The sequence below is a fragment of the Equus przewalskii genome, chromosome 1 (assembly GCF_037783145.1).
Source record: "Equus przewalskii isolate Varuska chromosome 1, EquPr2, whole genome shotgun sequence".
NCBI lineage: Eukaryota > Metazoa > Chordata > Mammalia > Perissodactyla > Equidae > Equus > Equus przewalskii.
Genome location: NC_091831.1, coordinates 129,342,601 through 129,367,737, shown reverse-complemented (window position 1 = coordinate 129,367,737; position 25,137 = coordinate 129,342,601). Strand labels below are relative to the sequence as shown.

General features: G+C 48.2%; 1 protein-coding gene and 2 long non-coding RNA genes across 38 annotated transcripts in view; 1 reads left to right on the top strand and 2 right to left on the bottom strand.

The window, feature by feature from the left end:
- Positions 1-326: 326 nt before the first annotated feature.
- On the bottom strand, positions 327-15,054 carry LOC103552578 (uncharacterized). Of its 2 annotated transcripts, XR_011527918.1 has the most exons (4): positions 14,830-15,017; positions 2,757-2,957; positions 1,884-2,106; positions 327-697 (listed from the first exon to the last, which is right to left on the bottom strand). It is a non-coding gene; the product is annotated as an uncharacterized lncRNA (long non-coding RNA). The 2 variants fall into 2 exon arrangements; XR_545281.2 differs by lacking the exon at positions 2,757-2,957 and having other exon boundaries at positions 14,830-15,054.
- The window catches only part of TPM1 (tropomyosin 1), a 27,273-nt gene continuing 10,888 nt past the window's right edge, over positions 8,753-25,137 (top strand). For 7 of the 35 annotated variants that reach the window (XR_011527883.1, XM_008522674.2, XM_070578334.1 and 4 more), the window contains exons 1-4: positions 8,793-9,131; positions 10,234-10,359; positions 21,979-22,112; positions 24,180-24,297. Coding sequence is in view for 34 of the 35 variants with exons in the window: in XM_008522674.2 (XP_008520896.1) it covers positions 9,018-9,131; positions 10,234-10,359; positions 21,979-22,112; positions 24,180-24,297 (492 nt within the window). In the remaining variant the exon portion in view is untranslated. Of the gene's footprint in view, positions 9,132-9,905; positions 10,360-14,129; positions 14,695-21,978; positions 22,113-24,179; positions 24,298-25,137 lie in introns of those variants that run through there. The other 28 variants (XM_070578339.1, XM_070578327.1, XM_008522677.2 and 25 more) reach the window with 12 other exon arrangements.
- Positions 20,843-25,137, bottom strand: part of LOC139076357 (uncharacterized) — a 5,063-nt gene continuing 768 nt past the window's right edge. The window contains exon 2 of the long non-coding RNA XR_011527919.1: positions 20,843-24,835. This is a non-coding gene — a long non-coding RNA (uncharacterized lncRNA). The remainder of the gene's footprint in view (positions 24,836-25,137) is intronic.

Below are 25,137 nucleotides of genomic sequence, written 5' to 3'. Positions count from 1 at the left end.
GGTGACTTCTGGTGCCTGAATCGGGTTCAAGTCCTCGCCTGGTTCAGGCCTAGTCGAGAGAGTGTCCGCTGCTTTTATTACTTGTGTTATTACTCAGTGGAAGTCCTAAGCTGGGTGCTGGTGGGGAGAGGGTAGCTCTCAAGGAGTGTTCCTGCTAGGAGAGGCGTTAAGACAAGTACACAAATAGCCTGTGATTGTGAAATAGGAGACATGCAGAATATGACAAGCTACCCAACAGGTAATTCAGAGTTATAAGCTCTGTCCTTTCAAAATTGTCCCTTTGGGAGGCCTCATATTTACATATTAAGCATTGTTGCTGATGGTTAAAGGAGCTTTTGAACATTTATTGATTTATTATTATAAAAGTAAAACGTTCATTTTTGAAACTTGGGAAAGTACAGGAAGTATTTCAGAAATTTATCGTGATTCCATCATCCAAGAAACTATTGTCCGTATTTTGCTGTATGTTCTCTTGTTTGTATTTTTTCCAAAAGTATTTTTGAGCTGCACATCTGGAGCCTCTGTTCCCTTAGACTCTCCAGCACATTCTTTTGACTTTGCCTCATGGGGCACATCTTTATCTTTTGAAGGTAGGTCAGCATTTTGGGAACACCCGTAAGTCATCAGGAACCAGGTGCGGCAACTTTGATAAGTGATCGAGCTGGGGACTTGTTGCTTTTGGTCCAAACACAAGATGCTAAAGCAATGAAACAAATTTTATTGAGTGGCCTGTAAAATAGCACTAATGGCAATTCCAGTGGGTAGCGTGAAATTTGAGCTTGCCACAAGCAGCGATTTAGAAATAAAGGATCTCATGGAAGGCCAGAATGCTGGGGTTGCCCATTTTTAAATTTCTGGTGCCCGGGGTTATGCCTGACAAATAATAGACAGCACTTAAAAACAGTTGGGTTCCCTGAAGGAGACTGACAACTTTATTTTTTCATTGATTTTCAATTGCCATGTGGCTCTGGCTAGTGTGGCTTTGTGGGGCATATATGCCAAAGTGGATTTTCCTCCAAGAGACTCAGGCAATTATAAACCCTCCAGAATTTTCTGTAATACACTCAATAATATATTTTTAAATAACAGTAAAAGGAAAATAAGAGATTGTTAACACATTATATAATTCGTTTAAAAAATTGTACTTATAAAATTAAACCTTAAAGATATGCCTACATTCCCTTTTGACCACCATATCCAATCCTGGGCCCCCTCTCACCTCCCCAGGGGAAGTGAAGTCAGTTATCAGATTGATTTTCAACTTTTCAAATCTTTTTTATGTTTCTGTGTGTGTATACATATATATTATACATATATACTATATATTACATATGTTCATATATATCATTTTTTACTAAATTGCATCACCATATGTATGATTCACTGCTTGCATTTTTCATTCAACTAAATGAAAACTGACCACTTTAAAGGGGAAAAACGCCACTTAAATATTTAAGTTCTGGTTTACTTTCTTTTGAAATAGGCTCTTGACTTCCTAACTAGCCCTTCCATGGTGCTTGGGAGAATTTAAGCAATGAGAGAAAACAGAGGCACATAAAAACTTCCACACTGGGCTAGCCCTACAATTTATCAGCCTAGTATTGTACATCTGACAGTGGCACCAAGGAATGCAGTGGAGAGTATGGGCTGATGTCAAACTCCAGGATTAGAGACATCCTAAGACATTCTCACTGTCCTTCATGACCCATGATGCATCTGTGCTCCACAAATGTATCAGGCTTCTTGAGAACATATCTCTATTTTCAGCTTGTACCATTCTTAGGGGATAATGAGTTCAATGAGTTACATCTGCTTTGAGAAAGATGTTTGCATCCCTATTACCATCATCTGATCTGGAAAATTAGCTGGACTTCATCTCTCACCTTATTTTCATGGATATCGAAAGAGGATTTGCTTCAGGGAAATAGGTGTAGACATTCTTTCTCTTGTTGCCTCCATCTGGCATAAAGAGTAGAGGGAAAGATTGAAGTTGGGAGCCAAGAGCAGAATCATCATAACTGGACTGGCTGGCATCGAAGTACACAGATGCAGTGGTTTTCTCCAACCTCTTCCTAAGACAGATGCCACGTGTAACAGCCCCACAGTCTGGGGAGGGACAAGAAAAGGAACACAGCTAGAAATGAGATGGCTCCCACCAGAAAAGACTTCCTTGGGTGGTATTTTAGGACATTCGCTCAGGCTGCCTTGTCCTCAGTCATCTCACTGGCATTTAAGTAGCCCCTTGGGTTACAGATCATGGCAGGTGCTGGGAAGTAAAGAAGGCCATGCTAAAAATACCCAGACTCTTCTGGAACTCTGCCGGCAGCCCAGAGCTCTCTCCTCAAGCAGCAGGACCTCAGAAAAAGAAGAGAGAATTTCCTCTGCCTTAAGCAGTAGGAAAGATCTGGCTCCCTCTTTCACTGAAGTTCCTGAGGTGGAAATGGTCCTCTGGAGAAAACACACTCAACGACGCATTTCTACTGAGAAACAGCAATTTCTACTGAATCAAGAAAACAGGCTCTCTTAAGGAGAAGCCAAGGTCCCAGTAGAAAGTACTTGGGGAGAAGGCTTTTGCTAGTCAGCCAAGAAAGCAAAAGGGCTTTACAACAACAAGGAAGTCTACTGCCTATTTGCAGTGACCTAGGCCCGCCCTTGGGCCTCCAAACCAAAGAATCTCAACTGAAAATGGAGTTGTTGGTAGTGGGTATGACATAGGCACAGGAACAAAATTTCAGAAAGCCCAATTTTGAATTTACCTAACACAGCCGCCCTTCTAGCGCCTGGATGAGTGATAGTTAGATGTCAGTTAGAGCAGGAGGCACCGGGGTTGTCCACATCCCCAGGCATTTTTGCATCGCTTTTCACAGTCTGCAAAGTAAGAGTGGAGTTCTGCCTGCCACTCGGGAGGCTGCAAAGGTCACTTTCACCTATCTTCTTGTTAATGACATCAGTGGAAACTTGAGGACCACGTAAAACATAAAAATGAGAAAACATAAAAATGAATAGGTGGGCATCCAATACAAAAAGAATGCGGGGTTTGCTGGAAAGTAATAATTAAAACCATTCCCAGCTCAGATGTGGCCCCTGAGGCTGACCTAAGCCTCTAGACTGCGAAGCCCATGGACGCTCTCATATCTGCACAGGCTCGGGCTTGAGGACGGACTAGATGCCGTCCTGACCGCATATTTTGTCTTCATTTTCCCCCAACTACACTGCCTGGATTGATTGGTGGCTCGTTCCTTTGCTGACCCAAGAGTTTTGAGAGAAGCAGATGTAGATCTCTAATGAGTACCTCGAACTCTCCCTTGGAGCTACTAGAACAAAATTAATGTACCTCCCTTTCTATCTTTGTGAAGATGTCCTTCTTGTCCCATCTTGGACCATAAATACGAGAGTAAGGAAAGGTTTCCTTGGCCCAACCACACTTTGTCACCAGGTTCTCCCAGCAGCTGAGAGTGGAGGTGGGTTTAGGAGCCCTGGCTACAGTACTGAGCTGGCTCATGCAGGATAAGTCACCCCTTCAGTCCCAGCCTCATTGCTGTCACGTTTTAATCAGGTTCACATGTAGAGGAGATCTCTGGTGGCCCCCTCTCCTCTCCTCTTCACCTTATAAAGTGTTGCTTTTAAATATGAAATCAAACATTCATATAAAAACAGGCTGGGGAATGGTATGAAAAGGGCACCTTTGCAGGGGGCTGGGACATCCAGTTCTTGTCCCTGCACTGCCACCTCCCAGCTGGGTGATCTTGAGCCCGTCGCTGCCCTCAGTTTTCTAATCTATAGAGTGGGAATAACAGCTCTCATCCTGTTGCTGTCATAAGAGGTTATGAGGAGGAGAAAATGAACTTGAAAGTGCTTTTAGACTTTACAGAAATAAGGAATATTGCTATTCTTAAGGCAGCTAAATTCCACTACAAGTCAGCTTGATTAAACCTGTATGTAGTTGTTCCTATTGAAAAACAGAAGATATAAGGCAGGAAAACTCATGGCCTTTTTTTGTACTGGGAGAATCACTTTGCCTGTACAAACCCTCCAGGTAGCAAGTGTACTCAGAGACCTCGCAGCAGAATCAGGACCAGATGTGCGTCATTTAACAATGAAGGAAGGCGTCCACAATGGCCCAAAGACCTTTCTCAGAGCTCCAAACGCTCCCCGGAAGCAGAGCATATTTGCCTTGGGTCCTTGATAGTAGCATCACGAACCTTTGAAAAAGAAAACTCCCTTGTGTATGAGGAGAACATGCTGTATCTTGTTCTGTGGGACAATGAGCCATGAGCATAACACACTACATTCCAAAACCCAGTGGAAGAAGCAATTGTCTCTCGGTTTAATTATAGATTCTTCATTTTCCCTTAATTGCTTGAGTCAGCACTGTTGACTCTAAGGGAGTCACGGTACACAGGTAGAGCTATTGCTGTTAAACAAGGTGTGACTATCAGGTAATGAGGGTTTTGTTTTGTTTTGTTTAAACACACAAACCCTCACGTACATATTCAAGTGAATGTGTCTATTAAAGGTGTCACACTAGTGAGCTATGTTCACATTCACTGTCTTTTCTAACCAAATATTAGGCAATGTAAAACGGCAAGTACAGGCGCTCTTATGGTGGGAAAGGGACAGTATATTTAATGTTAAAGCTCTCTCAGAAAATCTGAGGTATGTGATCCTCACAGCAATATGGGGGGCCCAGGCAGCATTTAGGTCAATAGTAACATGCTTGGAAATTCACATTAAATGACCCCCAGGGAGAGGGTTTTACCCCACATCATACACAAATATTTTTCCTGGAGGAAAAGATTCATGTCTCTTATCCATCTTCCTTGATCCCATAAATTCTAGTTAAATACCTTGCACACAAAAGGTGTTCAGTAAATATTTGTCCTACCCTATCACAATACTTATATTCATTCTTCAGAAAATAAATCATGGAGTCCATATTTTGAATGGAAATAAGATCTTTTGAGCCTAGATTTGTTATCTTTTCTTCCCAGATACTGCTTCTCCTACTGACTTGCGTGGCTAATAGCCAATGAACAGTCATTCAATTAACATTTACTGAGAAATGACTGAATACCAAGCACTGGAGAAATATCCTGGAAATTCCATGGACATTCTTGATGTTCACATAGAACCTCTGGACCAAGGATGTTGTGCAGGCTCCCACACCACCGTGATCTGATCAGCTTATTTACTTTCAAGGAACACAGACTCTCTCATGTAACCTCAAGAAAGAAAGGGGGGTTATTATAGGGACCCCTGGAAATTAAATTTGGTCATATTCTCCCAGCCCCTTTCTCTCATTGGTGCTTCTGTTTATCTTGATATGTCTGCTCCATTCTCCTTCCTCTATAAGCAGACTTCTCTGCTTCCTCATAACTTATATGATGCATGGCCGATTATGGTAGATTAGGCAGGAGAAGCTAGCTATGCTTCAGTAACAAACAACCCCTAGATCCCAGTGGCCTAAAATAGCAAAGGTGTATATTCTCGCTCTTGCTACATGTTGATGATATGTTGGTTAGGAGGAGAGGGGGGCGCTCTGCTTATCACAGCCAGTTGGGAACCCAGAATGATAGAGCAGCAACAGCCTTGAAAAATGAACATAGTGAGGCAATGTGCTAACTCTTAGAGTCCACCATAAGTCACTTCTGCTCACATTTCCTTAGCCAAAGCATGTCAAATGACCACACCTAACTTAATTGGGTGAGGATGTGCAATGCTACCAAGACCCTGATTAGGGAGAGGGAGAAAGCCCAAATATTTGTGAATAACTTTCATCACCCTCATTCAAGGCATCTCTAGCCGAAGATTGTAAACCCCTTTTGTTTCAGCAGCCACAGCTAATGATTCATATTTTCCACGTCCCTTAGTTCAAACCACAGTGAGAAAGAAGCTGAGTGGCCCAGTCCATCTTTACCCAGCAGACCATAACGCTAGGTCCCTGGTTAGCCTATGGGTCTGTCCTTGAGTCATGGCCAGTCAGCTGGGGAATAGGGATATACAATACAGCACATGGCTGTCCAGCCTACCCTTCTTGATCCGATCCACGGACCAGGAGATCTGTCCAGAACAGAAGAAATTGCTGTTTGAGTTAAATCATGCTGTTTTGCTTGTCCTAGCCCTTGATGACAGAAAGGTCATGGATGGTGCAGTCCATGAAGCTGGGTTGGGTCTGACTGGCTCTCAGGCTATTCATAGGGCAGAATCTCAATAGTGGTGAAGTGGAAATGATTGAGTCCAGGGACCTGCTATGTTAACCCATCAATCTAGGGATCAATGATGCGGTACCAAGGGATTTAAACACTTGGCTCTATGCAGCTCCATTTCCATGCTCGGATACCACAGTCTTCATCCTCTGAACATAGCCCTGGGGGAGAGGGTCAGGGAGGGGAAGAAAACTGCCTGGCTTCAATGCAAACAATAACACCTGAACGTCTGAACCCAGAATTCAGTCCCTTCACCATACACCCCCAATCTACCTTTCCAGTCTCATGTCCCAGTTCACCCAAGGAAACCTACTGTCCAACCACCATCAAACATTCCCTTTTCTTTCCTTGGCTCATACAGTATCTTCCTCTCTATCTGCCACCTTTCCTCTAAAACCAGTTTAAAGACCACCACTTTTCAGGAAAGTTTATTCCGTCTGCTCCGACCTGGTCATTTCGATTTCTTCCTTCTCCGAATTCTTATACCCCTGCTCGTGCTGAGCACCTGGAGGGCATAGATGTGTCTTATCATTTGGGAATCCCAGAGCCTAGTGCCTGCCTGGTATAGAGCAGATACTCAGTAGTGGTGTGCTGGAGGAATTGTCTGTAGCACCAGTTCATTTAAGGAAACTTTGAGTTGCTCTCTTATGTTAGGCACAGTGGAGAAAAGTCAGTAAGACATGGTCCCTCCAGGAGTTTCACTAATTCAGTAGTCTCATTTTATAGATGAGAAAACTGAGGCCCAGAGAGGGGAAATGACTTGCTCTCTGCCACCCAAGAGTCCAGAATTTACTGAGCACGTTGCTATGTGCAAGACAAAATGCTTTTCATTCTTTATCATGTTTTCATCCTTGTAACGACCCTAAGAGGGAAAGAATTTTTATGCCTACTTTACAGAAGAGAAAACTGAGACTTAAGGAGATTGTAACACGGCTAAGGCTGCCCTGCAAGGAGATGGCCAGGTCAGAATTGGATCCCAGGGTCTAATTTCTGAGTCCCTACGCTTGCCCCCTACGCTGAGCTTCACGCTGAGCTTCAAGCTGAGGAGTCGCTCCCTGTGGTCCACGCATCTGTATATTGCCCACAGGCCTTGAACTTTGTCAGTGCTCCAGTGGCTGGGTTGAGATACGGTGATTAAGGATTCTGGTGAATTTCTGTACCATGCAGCCCCTATGCACACAGATCTAATCTTCTGACCATTAGGTCAGGGTATTTTTCCCTCCTGGGCACTTGGGTTGGTGGAAGAAACTTGATAAAATCCTGGAGAGGAACTTGATTGTTCTCTGAAGGATTTACAAGCTGTTTGGCCTGCCAAATCTGCTCAGATACTGTCCAGGGAATATTCGGTATCCGTGTAGTACAGGTCGTGAATTATTCTATGGGGACTGTGAACAAGACCCTCACCAATTCTGCTGCAGCCAGTCTCAGGCAGGGCCTTGAGGCAGCCCCCTTTCTTCCCTTCCCATCAAAGCTCTGAAAAGAGCAGGCTTTTCCCCATTGGCAGCTGGGAGGAGTCAGAGACTTGGGGGAAACCGTCCTGCCTTAGCAAGAGCTCACTGTACAGAGCTGGCCTGTTCCCTCCTCAGGGTTATGGCTGTGACACAGTGACTTCGCTGGCATAACATCTAGCCCACATTTTCGCAACCTGGTACCTGAGCACCTAACATGGAAAGAGGCTGATTCCATAAAATCAATGCAAGAAAAATGATTAAAATGTGAGATCCGGAGGCACCTCAGGAATCATCTACCCCCTGGATTTAAAGAGGAGGAAACTGCAGCCCCAAGGCTACTTGTCAAGGTCACACAGCTGCTGGTGATGGAGACCAAAGACCAAGTTGCCTGAGTCTAAAGTCAATATCCTTTCCTCTTAAACTCCCAACCTCGCACCCACCCACCGACACAACGCTGGCACTCTCCCCTTTGCGGAAGCACCACACACAAGCACAAGCAGAACTAAGCCAACTAGGTCCTAGGTCCCTAAAATGTTGGATTGTCCGTCCCACCCCCCCCCCCACCTCCCCCCGCCCCGGGGGTAAGGGCACGCAGGAGACAGATTCCCAGACATTCTGACCCGCACCGGCAGAGAAAGTCTCAGGAGCGGCCCCCAGGCCTTCCTCCTAACCATCCCGTTTTCTGCTCCAGTTGAATTTCCAGAAAGTGAGCACCCGGCTGACACCTGGCCAGCTGAGAGCTGCGGGGAAGGTCTGGGCGGGTGCAGGGAGCGCGCAGGCCCGGGCGCCGGGTGAGACGGCTGCTGGGGACCTCCGGGCCTGATGCTGTGCGCGCCCGGGTCTGGCGGCTCAGCGGGGCGACGCGCACCCACTACCTGCCCTATCCCCCTCGGCCTCCTGTGACTCAGGGCGGGCTCGGCTGGGGACCCTGGTGGCGGGGCGTCGGCCCTGGGAGCAGGGGGCGCCCCAGCCCGGACTCGGCCCCGGTGCCCTCTCCCAGTCTTGCAGGTTTGGAAATAGGGCGGCCTCGCCCGGCCGCCGCCTCGGCGGCTCCGGTCCCCATATATAGTCATATCCACCGTCAACTGGGAGGGCGGCAGGCGGCAGCGAATGGGCGAGCGGCCCCCGCGGGAGGCGCGGGGAGGGGGCAGGGGGCGGAGGGAGGAGGGGGAAAGGGGGCAGGAGGAAAAAGCTTTTCCAAAAAAGTATTGGCTGTCTTGAGGAATGCGGTCGCCCCCTTGGGAAAGTACATATCTGGGAGCAGCAGGCGGCTCTGCGCTCGCACTCCGGCTCGGCAGCCCCACCGCGCTCCCGCCTCGCCGCTCCCGCCGCAGCCCCAGGGCCCCTCACCGCCGCCACCATGGACGCCATCAAGAAGAAGATGCAAATGCTGAAGCTCGACAAGGAGAACGCCTTGGATCGAGCGGAGCAGGCAGAGGCCGATAAGAAGGCGGCTGAGGACAGGAGCAAACAGGTCTGCGCCTCCCCGGCCCTGCGTCCGCCGTGCGCCCGCGCGCTCCGCCCGCCCGGATGCCCCCGAGCCCTGGGACCCGGGCCTGGCACCCCTTCCCGGCCCCTCACCCGGAGGACTCGGGGAGCCACCCTCACTCCTGGGCGGCGAGGGACGCGCGTCTGAGAAGGGGGAGGGGAAGAGCCAGACCCAGGCTTATTCTAACTTTTCAGTCTCGTCTGAGGACTCTTATTTCCCTTCTCTGTTCCCAGAGCTCGCGAAGTCAATTCAAGTCCTAGAGACACTTGATTCTCAGGATCGGGAATCAGTTTTGGATCGAGGGTGGGGTAGGGTGGAGGGGTGAAGGAATCAAGTCCGGGAAGTGTTAGTAGTTCTTCTGGACTTTTGCCTGGGGAGAATAAAAGCTTCAACTGGGATAGAGACTGGAGGCGGGGGAAGTCATGGAGTTTTCCCTAAGAACAAAGATGGGACAGAATAGAGAGTAAGGCCAGGGAGACACCGGCGTTTTACTGCACGTCCAAGTTGTGCACTTGAGCCCGCTGGGACCTCGGCAGGAGTCTCCTCTGGGGGGAGGTGGAGGTGCAGGGGGGGGGAGGGGGGGAACCACGCTGCGATTCCAGCTCGGGGCGAGAGGAGGTTACCTAGGGACCCTTGAGCCCCAACTCGGCGGCGCCCCAAGCCCGAGGAGCCCAGCCAACCCGGCGCCCTTGTGTTGTGTGTGTGTGTCTAACACCCGGTCCGTGCCGGCCGCCCGCGCCCGCCCGCCGCTGCCCCCAGCTCGAGGAGGACATAGCAGCGATGGAGAAGCTAATGCGGGCGTCGGAGGACGAGCGGGACCGGGTGCTGGAGGAGCTGCACAAGGCGGAGGACAGCCTCCTGGCCGCCGACGAGGCCGCCGCCAAGGTACCCGGGGCGCGCGGCGCGGCGCGGCGCACGAATGGCTAACTCTGTCTCTCTCTCTCTCTCCCTCTCCCTCCCTGTCTTTCCCTCTCTCCCTCTGTTCCTGTCCTTCTGGTTCTGTGCACCCACACCCCTCCCCTGCGGGATCACGCTGCCTGCTGCACCCCCCCTCCCCACCTTCCCCGTCCCCACGGCCAACTCCCAGCTGGAAGATGAGCTAGTGTCGCTGCAAAAGAAACTCAAGGGCACCGAAGATGAACTGGACAAATACTCCGAGGCTCTCAAAGATGCCCAGGAGAAGCTGGAGCTGGCGGAGAAAAAGGCCACCGACGTAAGTGCACGCACACAATGCCTCCCTCACCTCCTGCCCGCGTGGCCACTGTGGGGTCACCACAGGGGTCAGAGAGCAGTGGAGGAGGGTCACCTCCTCCTGCTGGACACCTGCACACAGCTCCGCCATGGCTCAGAGCACTGGATGCTGCCTCCGACTGCTACTGCACACATTCATTTATATTTCATCCATTCCTCTCTCTCTTTTTCTCCTTCCTTCTCCCCACCCCTGGGGGTGGAGTGGGGTGGGTGAGAAGCTGGGAACATAGAGCAGCTGAAATTGAACTTTGGAGGTGAACCTTGCCTCCCTGGTGGCAGAAAACTTCTGAGGTGTCATCACCAAGGTTTGTGCAAACAGAATGCCTGGTTTTCTTCGCTCTTTCCTTTTGCCATCTCTGGTGGGTGGGAAGGCCTGGTTTCCAGTGGTGGGTCTAGTCAGGGTACAGAGGGCCTGGCCTCTAAGTGGAAGGAACAGCATGGTGCTACGTTTGCTTAGAAGACTGAGCTTGATGGTGGGGTGCAGAGACACTTGAGGCCTCCTTTCTCACTAGGGAAGTTTTAATCCAGCCCTTAAGACCTGCCTGGGAAGATGATACTTGCTGGGTCTGCAGTCTGAGGGCACCAGATCCAGAAGTAAGCTGGGAGTTATATATAGCTCAGTGCTTTATATGGTATAGTGAGCTCGCTGCCCACCCCCTTCCTGCCCGCCCCACCCCCACCTGTCAGCCTTCTGACAGCCACCACATAGTTTCAGGGGTGATGCACACACCGTGAGAGCTCTCCCCGCACTTTGTCCGATGCCCTTTGGAATCTTTTTAGCTGAAGAGCTGGCCTCTTCTGCTGAATAAGGCAAGCTAAGCATGAGATTTCCAAAGGACTGACTTCCTCTCACACTGTTGGATTCCATTCTAGAAGCTAATTAAGCCTAGAGGCCCAATTAGGAAAGAATTCCTTGGGAAGTCAGTAACAATTCCAAGAATGTATGAGCACCCAGGAAAGCTACGCCCGGAAGTTGAACTACCAAGTTCAAGGGCAGAATTTTTTGTATGAGAGTAAAATGCAAATTGCTAGACGGTCTTGGGTCTTGAAATCAGTAAAGGCTTTTTGTGGCCGGAAAGGTTTGAAGTGTCATTTCCAAGTGCGCTTTGTAAATGAGAAATCCAGACACAGGACATTTAGAATCTGACAAAAAGAAATTTTCAGTGACAATCAAGATTCCTGGAAAAGGGGGTTCAGGGAAGCACTGATTTAGCTAAAACATTTAAGTTACAAACGACCTGGCTTTAGAAAAAGAGCCAAAAAACACATATAATTCTGTGCCTGCTTTGTATAATGCAGATCAGATGTCTGCTCCGTATATGGCTAAATGGAGGATGTCTGTCTCCCCCAAATTCTCCAGCAGGACGTTTATTTAGTTTTTTCAAAAGAGCCGCTGATAGATCAAGGAGAGATATTCCTTATAAGGAAAAGAATGCAGAGAATTTGAAAATAGCCCAGTAAGACTGAAGGCAAGCGAAGGAGAAAAAAAGCTACTACAATGCTTAAGAAAAAAAGATCATAATTATTGTATTTATGGAGTGCTATCATGTCTTTATTGAAAAGTCTTGTTTAGGGAGCATTGGAATGAGGTAGGGCAGAAGTGGAAAAGAGGATATTTAAAGCCAGCTGGGGGCGGGGCCAGGAGGGGAGGGAGATTTTTGAGACTGTTTTGGTTCTTTTTTTCCCACTGGAAAACTGTCCCTAATATGGTACACTTTTTTTTTTTTTTTTGTAGTGTATTGATCATCTTTCCCTTTAAGACATTTTAGGTTGTTTGAAACCTGTAGGGATGTTGAAGTTTGTGAAGAAATGCTATATTTAGAGTAATTCCTAACTAGTAAAAAGAGTCAAGATTTGAGGAGGAATAGACAGATGTCACTAGGGAAAGCGGAGGGGGGAGGGAGGTCAGCTTCCTGAGGTAGAATCATATTACATTTGAGATTAAGACATTTCACTGGCGTTACTCACCAGTGTAAAACAATTTCACATTTTTCTATTAATCTATCAGCATACTTTACAAGTTTTATTCCAGAAGTGGGCTCTTCCTAGCTTTAAAGTTATAATTCAGGTAGCACCTGGGTTTTTTAAAAAATTTTTTGTTGTCGTTCCACCTAAGTGAGGCTGAGGGGGATCAAGGTTCCATTTTCTCTCTGGCCCCCAACATCATTCCCAATAACTGTGATGTACCTGATATTTACAGTATGTAAGTCTTTATTCCCTGTAGGTCTTGGCTTCCTAAATCAGTGATTCTCAACCTTATCTAAACAGAATCACCGAGGGAAGTTTTAAAACCCCCAATCCAGGCTGCAGCCCAGGCCAATTAAGTCAGAATCTCTGGGAGTGGAACCCAGGCGTTAGCATTTGTTAAATACCCAGGTGATTCCAATGTGCAGCCAAGGCTGAGAACAGCTGTCCTAAACTCTTGTATAATGACATCAGCATGAAAATGAACTCACCTGAAACTGACTTTCCCAGGTGTTTGAAAAGCAGGACATTAAGTCACTAGTTGGCTGTTTAGAACACTTCTAAGTGTCCAGCAGTTTCCCTGGCTCCTCTCGGAGGCTCCCAGATGCTCCCAAACGCCCCCTTCCCCCACCCTCGAAGTTGGAGGCCCCTGGTGTGTAGTCCTCCTCTAGGGAGGAGTTGTAACCTCCGCCCTGACCCACCAACTGTGTGGCCAGAAAGCGAGGGGCTCCACCTACAGGACGGCCGGTGCGCGGGTTTGTGAGCGTCCGCAGAGGCTGTGAGAAAGTCCGTAGAAAACGGATCAGGAAAGCAAAGGAGGGGCGCTGTTAGGCTTTGGGGTGGGGGGTTGTCAAGCTCGATCTTTTTCTGCATTGTTCCCACCCTTAAACACATCAGGAGCTGACCGGGAGGGCCTCCTGTGAGAAAGGCGAGGAAAGAAAGCCGGGAGACAGAAGGCACTGAAAAACGCAGACCAGGGGCAGAATTGGCAGGGGATGCCTCCCAGAGATTGTGTCCACTGTGGTTTTCACCCAGCTGCAGCCAGAGGCTTTTATAGGGCTCTGTAGCCTTCCTTGGTGTGCCTTTTAAGGCATCCCAATCCAGCCCAGAATTGGTCAGATTCCAGAAGATCTCAGAGGTTGATCTAAAACCAGAGAAGGTTGTAACTAGAAGGAACCCTTGAGATGACTGTTTTTATGGAAAGTAAAGTGAGCCCCAAAGAGACTGGCAGGCCCAAGATCACACAGCTGGTTATGGGCCCCAGCCTGACTCTTAAGACCGTGCCTGCGTATTTATTAACTAAAGCTGTCATTTGAGTTCTTAACTATGTACAAGGTATTGTGCTAAGCGTTTTATATTATTTCAAAATCCTCACAGCAGCTCTATGAGGAAAGTACTACTATTAACCCCACTTTTACAGATGAAGACCAGAGGAGTCAAGTCATTTGCCCAAAGTCACACAGCCAGGAGAGAACTAGGAGCCAGTTTCTAACCTAGGAAGACAGCATTTAGGAGACTTAACCGCCGTGCAATATGTTAGTGGTTTTCACTTCGTGAATTTTGAGGGGCAGGAGGGTCCTTATGTTTAGGATCTTGTGTTCGCGGGTTCTTTATAACGAGGAACAGTCCCTTCAGGGACACATTCAGGCCCCAAACCCCTCGCTCAGCTTCCCTCCCTCCTGGGCATGGGACTCCGGGACTCCGGAGCGGCGCGCTCCGCCGCCAGGAGGCGACACCATCGCCCTTCGCAGCCAGGTCCCTTACCCCGGGTCACCTCGGAGCCGAGGAGGGGCGCTAGGAGTCGAAGTAAAATTCCTGGCGCGCTGGCCGCCCTCCCGGAAGGGCCCAGCCGGCCAGGTGCCCCGCCGCGCGCCCCCCGCGCCCAGCAGCCCTGCTGCCGCGAGCATGCGCAGTGCCTCCCGCGATTTGCGAATTCCGAGGGTCCGCGGCGCGCGCCCCGCCCCGCCCCGCCGGCTGTGCCCGCCCCCGGCGCTCGCGCACCCGCCTGCGGTTCGTCTGCGCCGCCCGGGAAGCCGCCACTTCCGGGCTCGTTTTGGGCCGCAGGGGGCGCCCCGATCGCGCGGCGCGTCCGGGGCGGGGCGCGGGCGGTCGGGAGTGCGGCAGCAGCGGCGGCGGCCGGAGCGCTGCAGCCAGCCTCACCCACCGCAGCCTGCCCGTCTGCCCGCCGGCGCCCCGCGCGATGGCGGGGAGCAGCTCGCTGGAGGCGGTGCGGAGGAAGATCCGGAGCCTGCAGGAGCAGGCGGACGCCGCGGAGGAGCGCGCGGGCAGCCTGCAGCGCGAGCTGGACTACGAGAGGAAGCTAAGGGAGACCGTAAGGGACCCACCCATCACCCACCCCCACCCCCACAGCCACCGAGGCGCCTTCTGCCCAGTGCGCCCCGCAGAGCCCTCGGGAGCCGGCCTTCCCCTGCCCCCAGCCACCCCCTCCGGGGCGCACCTGGCGCACCTGGGCCAGCTGGCGTCGGGCTCTGGGGAGGGGCCCTGCCGGTTCTCCTTAGCCCTTTCTTTCCATCTCGCTGGTCTGGAGTAAAAGGTCTGAAGGGAGGCAGGAGTGGTGTTGAGAAGGTTCTGGAAGCAGCGCTTTCCCACAAGGGGCTGTATTTCTGGGGTGTTTGCGTTCGGTCTTGGTCCCCTGGGATGTGCACTTTGCGCTGCTGGAGTTATTTACTCTGAGGGTGGGGAGGGAAGTCCCTCCTTTTGGAAATCCGTTTCTTTAGGGAGGGGCGCTGACAGGTCAAGTCTGAGGCATTGCCAGATTTGGGAGCCCGGTGGTGCTAAACTCCCCCATCCACGTTCACCCTTGGTGTCCTGGAAGCCTGAGACATTGACAATGCCAGGTTCTGAATTATATAGTAATAACTTGCCTTCCCTTTCTTAACATCCTTTCTCCCAGGTTCTCTTATACAGATAGTATTCCTTTGTTACCGAGTCTTGAAAAAAGTTGGCTAAATATCAGGGATTATTGGGTGTATTCTCTTGCCGGCTTCCCCCTCCCCCATGTTGAGTGTAATACCTGGCTTCCTTCCTTTCTCCTAAGGCAAATGTATCCAGCAAACAGAAGCAGGATTTCAGAGATAGTTTAAGCATTTGCTATTTGTTGATTTTGTGTGTGTGTGTGTGTGTTTTAAATCACAATACTCAAAACACCTTGGGGATTTTATGACAAGCGATAATATGATGTCCAGCTGTGCTTAATATTGGCCTATTCTAAGTTGGTAATCCTATTGGTTAAGTTTGTAATGGCAGTATGGCTGGCTGCAGAAACAAGACCTGTTTTACATAAAATACATAGAAGCAAACAGGTCCTCTTAAGAGGAAGGCCTAACTGGAGGAAGTTTCAGATAAAATACAGAAAGGAATTAGGAAACCTATAGGCAAAAGATAATTTTCTTTAGAGGACAAGTCAGCAAAGATGCCATGGATGACTTTCAGTTTGGCTGGGCGGTAAGTTGATTCCGACTGCCTCTCTGACTGGCTAGCGGCTGTCCTTGAACCATTAAAGCTAATGGAACATGATGGATAAGAACGAGAACTCTGGACCCAGACTGCCAAGATTTGAATCTTGACTTCCGATACTTATTATCTCTGAGACGTGGGGCAAATTACTTAACTTCTCAGTCCCTCTTTTCCCTAACTAAAATGTGGCTGATCACAGTACCTGCCTGTTGTGAGGGTGAAAGACGTTAGAAGGTGTAAGGAAGTTCCAGGGGTGCTTGGCACAGCAGAGTAAGTGCTCTGTGAGTGTCAGCTGGTGTTAAAACTGCACGGCGCCTGGCGTGAGCTCCTTCACCTTCGATTCACCACCTATTGGAGGGTCTGGAAAATGGCCTGCACATCACTACATCTTGAAACACTCCATTTAAATAGTTTTAATCATTCATTTTTCTTTCTGGAACTTGGATGGAGAGAGGATGTGGGCAGGCTGGAAGGACTGTTGGGGCTGGAGTGCTATTAGTGGGGGAAGTCAGCAGAACTGCCCTCACCCGCTGAGAAGGGGACTCTGTGTTCCTGTACGGGAGAGCCTTGGATCCACTCCTGTCCTGGGGGTCGATCTGTCTGGGTGATCAGACACCAAAGCTTGGCAGACAGCAACTTAAAGACTGGGTCGGACCATTGAAGAGAGCATTTCACATTGAGAGTTCCTAACTTTTGAAACTGAAGCTTGCTGGTACCTAAGTTAAGGTGGTTTCGTGACGGGTAGTTGTCAGACATAGCTGTGAGTTAAGCCAGCAGGCAGAGTTTCTCTTAGCAGCAAAGATAAAGGCTTAGTGACAAAATCGTAAGCCACTGCAAAAAATATTTGACTGGAGAGTTGGCCCTAAATTCGGATTCTCAGAAGTTTGGACAGGCTGTAGTTAATTGGCTGTATTACACCAGCACTTAACCTTGGAAAAAGCGGCCATTCCTTCCTTCCTACTGGTTTGTTTTTCCAAGGTGTGTGGGCCCTTCAAAATGTTGGAATGAGGCTACTTTGCTTGATGTAATGGTTGACTCTAGGTCTTGTGACCACTAGGGATTTGTTTGTTTTTTGTAATTATCGAAGGAAAAAGTAGCAAGAAGGAGCCAGTCAATCCTCCTTCCTCCTTTCTGGGTAGTTCCCAGCAAACAAGGAGTCTTAAAGCTGCTGCCTGTCGTTTCTTAATTGGTAACTTTATTAAATCATGGATGATAACCAGTTTACCAAAATTCCCAGCCCTCTCCCTCTTTAGAGTCGGTAAATAGTTCTGAGACGAGGGAACTGAGAGTGCATTTTGTCCTCTGGCTGGCACTCTGAGGGTGGCAGGAACTAGAATATATACTCTCCATTTCCGCTTTCGGATGTAGGCAAGGCAGGGGCATGACAATGCCTTGTTCATATCCGTTCTCCTTCATTATAGAAATATGCCTCATAAATTATAGGCCTTGGCGCAAATAGAGGAGGTCGTGTTTATCTGTTATGCATGGGAGTGCCCCTTAATGTCATCAGTGGGTTTTTTTCCCTTTCCTTACCATATAAGGGCAGAAGTTTAACTTGGCTCTAGTTACTTGGTCTTACACAGCAAGTTGGGTGAAACCTTCTCTGTAAACTACAAGTTTGCATGAAATGAAAAGGGCTGACCTTTGATCATCCCGTGCTCCACTCCGGTTCGGGCAGGACTTTAAAAACATATTCCAGAGGATTAATTTTTAGGATATATTCTTATTCTCCTAAGAAGATTATTTCTTAATAATCTTAACTGGAATACTTTTTTAAGTGAAAGTCATTGCTATTTTTTATATTTTTTTCGTTATCTTAGCTAAAACATCTGGATTTCATGAAAATGTGGGCCTTGTAAAAGTTTTCTTTCAGATCCGATTTGGAGTACTGTTTTGCTGTATTGGGCAGACATGTCCTCGACTTCCGTGTATTACCTGTTGGGGATGGGGGGAGGTGTGTGCCTGCCCTTGTTTTCTGTACAGGTGCCCTGGGGGCGGAGGGACGGGGCAGGCACCTGCTCCTTGAAGGCCCCTCACAAGTGCGGAGCATCACAGATCTGCAGGAAGACAGTTGTTAGCCTTTACTAATGTAGCAGTTTCTTTTCTGAGCAGCTCGTTACATGTTGGGACACAATAGCACTTTTGAAATAAAAGAAACTAGCATCCCAAATTAAAAGACTTCGCCCGCAGTGTCAACACACGGGCCATTGTTAGAAGCAGCTAACCCAGTGCACTGAGGGTGATTTCCATGCCTGGAAGTAATTTGTGTCTGAGGTCTTGGCCCTTCCCGAACGCCTGGTTATGTATATCTGCTTTTTAAATAACAGATGGTCTTGCGGCTGTGGGCTTGCCCTGGCGGAGGCGACAACAGGTTAAATCTTAAGTAGACTGCCCAGGGCCTGAGATGAAAGGAACCTTAGAAAATGTGTAAATAAGCCTCAGAACTTAGAGACTGTGCACCGGAAATAAAGACTAGTGAAGGTGAGAGATGTGGGCCTTTTGAACAGGCAGGATAATCAGGACAAAAAAGGTGGACATGAGAGAAAAACGTGCCCTTAATTAATTTACGGAATTAAATATATCTTGAATTCTAGGGAACCAAACACAATTGTGATTAGACCAGTCTGATAGGGCCGGAGGAGCCAGGGAGAGTCCAGGGTTTTCCCAGGAACCTTACGTAGAGCCAGACGCTGTTCTCCCTTCCGGACAACCTGAGAGCACCCTTGCCTCCTCTTCTCTGACACCTTGGGGGCAGCAGGCATTGGCTCCTGGGCTTGAGAGCAAATTCTCTGTGTCCTTGTGTGAGCTGTTACCTGTTAGTGTTACTTGATGAGGTTTTCGATTTTATTCCATCCCTTATTCCAAAAAGGATGCGAAGCCTTGTTTAATGGATGATGCTCCATACGGTGACTGTTGTAGTCCTGGCGAGGCTCTGTCCCCGAGGCCTTTCTTTCTCTTGGAGATTGGGGTGGGGGCAGCAGTAGAGTGTCTGCCACTCTGACATGGGAAGAAAGACTCCGGGGTGAGAACCACCCATCCCAGGGCTTCCATGAGCTTCCAGGAGGCCATGAGAGCATGTGACAGAGCCAGCACACGAGGAACTGGGGGGCTTGGATTTTAGTCCTGTCTCCCGCTGGCGGCTGTATGAGCTGAGCATGCTTCAACATTCTGGATCAAAGATCTCTCCCTCTTCCTATTTTCTCTTTAACAAAGAGCTGGAAGAGTGGTTCCCACAGGATTTGCCAGCTTCTTTGGGTGGTGGGGTGGGGAGGGGGGAGGGGTAGAACACGTTGTTTATTTATAGTGCGGGTTCCTGCCCCTCCCTTCTGACCTCCTGCATCAGAATCTCTAGGGATGGGGCCTGGAAGTTTGTATTTTTAATATGCGTCTCCTAGTGGATTCTGACACCCAGCCAGTGGTAGGAAGTACTGAGACGGTGCCTAGGGACCCTTCCAGCTAAACAACGGAGACCCCATTTTGCAGACCACTCCCAGGTGTGCTCTCTGCACGTGTACCATTTGTGGCTCCTAGAACAGACCTCCCTTCCCAGTCAGTGTTTGGGTGCCCTCCGTGAGGTCCTGTTGGCTGGTGTTCCTTTGGGGCACAACCCCTAATGCCGAGAGGTCTAAGGTTCTACAAAATGCACCTAGGGAGAGAGTTAGTGACATTTATAAAACAGTGTGCGAAGCTAAAAGAAAGGACGGTTAGAGTGGGGGGCAATAAGAGGGAAGACACAGATTGATCGGGGGACCTCTCAGGGAGGGAGATCTGTGTGCAGAGGCAGGAACGACATGGGGTGCTGTCTCCTTACTCTCGGAAGCACTGACTGTGTGGGAAGCTGGAGACCTAGCATGGCCTTGCCACCCGGAAGTTTCTTTCCTTAGAGCGTAAACGGTCTCCTTTCTATGAGTACAAAGTTCTCAAGGCTGGGGTGCAGATCGAAAGCAGAGCAGGGAACTTAGAATGTGGTGGCTACAAAAAACGCTTTGAAAGTCCTGTTGACTTTCTCTGGCCACGGCACCTGTGACAAGGATATTTGCCTTCATATTAAAAACAACAAGAAGGAAAGGGGAGAAAAAGAGATATACTTTGGATTACATGACCTAGACACTCTGCTGAGGATTTTTTTTGGTTTTGCTCTTCATTTTTGTTTTTAACTTTCAGAATTACTTGCTTGCTTCCTCCTGTTCATAAAAGGAATAGAATTTTATTGGAAGTGGAAAATACATAAAAGCGAAGAAGATGACCTGACCCAAAAGTATACCCTTAAAGTATATATCTCCTTCCAATTTTTTTAAAAATAGGGCTAAAGACTTTAAAAAGACAGTCCTCTGTAATTAAGAAATTTGTTGGGGCTGGCCCCATGGCCGAGTGGTTGGGTTCACGCGCTCCACTTCAGCGGCCCAGGGTTTCGCCACTTCAGATCCTGGGCACGGACATGGCACCGCTCATCAGGCAATGCTGAGGTGGCATCCCACATAGCACAACTAGAAGGACCCACAACTAAAAAATACACAACTATGTACCGGGGGACTTTGGGGAGAAAAAGAAATTTGTTGTTCCTGTTACCCTCACCCCTCCTCCAGAACTACAGGTCACCTGCCAGTCAGACTTGGTGGGGCTCATTACTAGCTGTGCATCGGTAATGATTTACTTTGTGGGCCAGTAAAGGTATAAACTGTCCTCAATTCAATTCTCATTTCCCCCTGCCTCTATCAACCGATTATTACTACATAGTTAATCTTTGACGAGATAAAAGCCTACTTGAATGGTTTTTTATAAGGAGTCCTTCTCTATGGTTGGAGATGCCCTAATCTCCTCTCTTTCCCAGACAAAACTTGGCATTTGAAATCCTACAAATGTGGTTGAGCAAAGAGCTGAATGTTCTTGTATTCCTTTGATTCAAGGCCATAATCGCAGCCTCTCTTTTAACTGTGTGTGCATTTCAAACTGTGTATATCATGGGTCCATGGGCTAAGAAAGTTGCTTTTGTTTAAATTAGGTTGGTTTTACTCGTTTTATTCAGCAGACGTTTACTGAGCCCATACTCTGCAGAGAACTGTGATTCCGTGCACCTGAGAAGCGACAGTTGAGCAAAGAAGGAATGTAGATAGAGAACTAGCATAGGTCCCGACATGTTTAGAAAACTCTCCAGTGTCCTGAAAACCCTGTCACCCCGTGGTAGGCATATGTTCAAAGTGGATGAGGATGAGGAAATGATATCTGACTCGTAAGTTCCATCTTTCATTTCCATGCATAATATTTAAACAGCTGCCAATGCAAGTGTATATAACAGACCATCACAGTCTGGCCAGCGCGCTGAGGCTCTTCGTAATAGATGCTTATAGTAGGTAATCACTGAATCCCCAAGAAGTGTCTTATTTCAGAGATAGATACCAAATAAAAACAGCATCTGCACTGCTTCTCTTCTAAGGAGTTTGCAACTTTCCTTATAGCGACCTTGACTTGTAAGAAATTCCAGTAGGCTTGTGTTAAAAACTCTTGGGAAATTTGTCTTGGCCCTCTTCCAGTGTGAGCACTTATTCTGAAGGGGGTCCTGAAACGGGCAGTGGGGAAGGTGGTTCCTGGATTTTGTTGTGTGTCTTTATGGTGTATATTTTAGAACTGCTGAATTTTAAAATATTTTAGTTCCTTTATAAGGCCTCTTTGAGAAATTGGCCAGGAGAAAGAGGAACTGAGACTCCTGAGTCTGATTTCTGGCTGTGCTGCTCTTGCCTTATGTGGCTGAGCCTGGGTAAGTCTTGTCGTCTCTGTCGTACATCAGGCCCCCACTGAGGGAGTTGTCTAATGAAGGTCTCTTGTAACAGTCAGGTAAAGCTGGTGTGTTGAAATCTATGGAAGAAAGGAACCAAGTGAGAGAGCATTTGCTAAGGGTCCGTCTGTTCGATGAGGTTTGTGGGTGTGGATTTGCATTTACACTAGTGTGAACATTCACAGTAGAAATCAGTGTGTGAACTGAGAACTCCACAGTTGACTGGGGCTGGTTACGCATTTAAAGGTAGCTCACCACAAGGTCTGGGTTCCTGACTGAAATCAGAGTTCCAGTCTCAGCCACTTCCCGAAGGCGAGACCGTCTCCTCTCTCCACCTCTGACATGCCTTTCGCTCTCTCTGCCTAGGCTGAAGCCGATGTGGCCTCTCTGAACAGACGCATCCAGCTGGTTGAGGAAGAGCTGGATCGTGCCCAGGAGCGTCTGGCCACAGCCCTGCAGAAGCTGGAGGAAGCCGAGAAGGCAGCAGATGAGAGCGAGAGGTGAGGACGCCCCATCCAGCCCAGCTCTTAGCACAGGCCTTTCCTCCTGGGGGAGCGGGAGGGCTTCTCCAATATTTGGAGCTAAGAGTTTTCCCATCCCTTGGTGGGATCATTTCCTCACTTGGTCCCGGGTGTAACTATTGGTTTTGTTCATTTAACATTAGTCGGACACCTATGTGCAAAGCACTGTTTTCAGCCCCCAGATTACAAATAAGAAAGAGATCCTATTTCTGCCCTCGGAGAGCTCACCATCCAGCAACGGGGATGGACGTATAAACGAGAAATTCTAGGGGTAACATTGGTTCTTTTGTTCCTGCTGACCACAGGACTGCATTTTTTCTGAAAGATAACTTGATTTTAAAATGCACCAAAGAAAGGCTCAGGCCTCGGTGGGCTGTTGCTTGTCGAATAGCCCAAATAGGTAGAAGAGAAAGCACAGATAAAACAGAAACATGATCTGCAAAAGTAAATTGTTATGGACTTAGTAATGCTGATAAGACACATGCGCCCACTTGAAACAGTCAGGTACTCGTGTCTTCTGAGCCCGCTCCCAGTGTAACCTGGCTGTGCCTGGCTTACTGCTCCAAGATTCAGCTTTGTGGTAGTAAAGGAGAACCGTGGCCACATAGACCAGCACAACTTCATATATTCTGGAAGGCATTTTCTCTTATGCTCAGCTGTTCAAGTTAATGTATTCATATTGCATAGAAGCACCCGGTGAGACCCGAAAAGAGTTCTGATGCTTGAGGGATGACAAAGTGGTGTGGTGACTCAGAACACTGGAAGTGTATTGTCTGTACTGTGACCAGGGCAGAAGAATGCAATCAATTATTTTGTCCATTTCTCCACCTTCTAAGTGAGTTTCTGCTCCCTGCCACCGTGGATGAAGAGTGATTTCAGACTTCGGGATTCAAGAAGCTTTTTAGCTGAAGCTTTCAGCTCATTATTCACTGCTGCTTATTGTTTCCTTCTCCGGCAGGAGTTTTGGAATTCTTTAAGATGACTCATCATCTCCTACAGTGTACACATACCAGTGGTTTTGTGGCTGACTTCTTCCTGAAATACACTTGTTAGTGAACCGAAAAGGCAATCTGATAATCTTAGACTTTGGAGTAGTAAGGAATTTAGAGATCGTTTACTCCAATCCCTTGGTTTTACAGCTGAAAAAACTAGGGCTCAGAGACTGATGTGTCCTGTCCGGAGTCTCAAAGCCAGTTTATGCCGAGGCAAGATTAGAACTCAGGTCTCCTAAAGCAGATCGTAGTGCTTCATCCAAAAAGAGTGGTTTATTTACCGTACTGCCTACTTAGATTTTGGCAAGTGCATGCCATTTTAAATGACTTGTTTTTCCATAAATCTGTAGTGTATCAGAGGTCATTTTACATTTTCCCATAACACACCATGCTATTGGACCCTAATATGCACATCAGCATAGAAGATGGTGTCAGTCCTGTCTTCAACGCCTCTATTATGAAGGAGTTCCACTAAAGGCAAAACTCATAGTTTCACATCTAAAATATTAGGTTGACCCATATGAAATTGCCATTTTGGAGGTCTGAAGTGGTCAAATGTCAGCAGTTTCATGTGGTTCAATCTAATATTTTCACTTATGGCTCCTGGGGTAAGAACAGCTACTTTCCTTGTAGGACAGGGTCCATGAAGATAAATTTGCTTCTGTTCTAACCTTGGTCCATTTTCAAGCCGAAGCTTCCCATTAGGAGAGGGAAGAAATCCCATTATTTACATAGCGAGTAAAGCATGTTGGCTTTTCCTGATTCCATGCCTCCCAGATTCAAACAGCATCCTGACATGGTACCTTCCATTTGACTTTGAATGCCTGGACAGTTTCACCAGTACATTCATGATAAACAGAAGTGTGTGTCTTTTTCTGCCTTCAGCTCTGCAAAGTCTGAACTTTGCAGAAGTCTTTGTGTTTTGGAAAATAAAAGCAGCTCTGTGCTCTATTTTGGGCTGCCAGTTACACTGACCCCACAGATCACGCAGCCTGCCCTGGGTTTGTGGGGGTCAGCCCTAAACCTGGGGTTTCCTGCTTGTCTTCCTTTTCAGAGGCATGAAAGTTATTGAGAGCCGAGCCCAAAAGGATGAAGAGAAAATGGAAATTCAGGAGATCCAACTGAAAGAGGCCAAGCACATTGCTGAAGATGCCGACCGCAAGTATGAAGAGGTCAGATCCTGGGGCCCGAAGCCTCGTGGACTCCCCAGCAGTAGCCCTGGGGGGGGGGCCAGGGAGAGTGTGCAGCCCTGAATTCTCCAGTGAAATGATCTGCTTCCTTGGCAGAAACGCCTGGTTTTGAGAAGCAGAGTTCCTTTGTCTCCAGAAAATGGTTCTTATTTTGATCCTGCTAGCGGATCCGAGGCTTTATCATGAAGCCAGTAGTAGCACTAGGAGATACCGAAGCTTCCCTGCCCTCCCCCGCAAAGACTGGAGCAAAAGCTCTTTGGCCAGGAGAAGGGAGAGTTGGGCCTTTTGAGTCTTGTGGAAGGAGCCTCTTGCTGTCAGCGTGCAGGCGCTTCTTCCGGACGTGAGTCACCGAGCACCGTCCGCTTCAGGCAGCGCAGAGACGCGGACCATGCCCTCACTCGGGAGATCCACAGAGGCTGTTTTCAGTCTGTCCTCCTCTCTCCTCGAGGTGGTGGAATCCCATTATCAAGACAGGTTCAGGGTGAATCAGCTCCTGGTTGTGTCCCCATGAAGACGACCTCTGTAACAGATCCAAAATGACCATTAAGGTTTTAGTATTTCCCTTACTTATCACATCCTGGGTATCCTGAAAATGGCGTTGACCCTCTTTTATTTTTTATTATTATTGTCGTCATCTCCAGATTACACTGTGCCCATTAATTTTGAAATGCTTCAGAGGATCTTTTCTTCTTACTGGTTCTTTCTCCCACTAAATACAGACTTGGCTTCATTAGTCATCTCACCAGCTTATCTCACGTTAGCTTCTCTTGCTATTTCTGTTGGCACTTCACCTTCCTCCACAAAAAGCAGGTTAAGGTACAA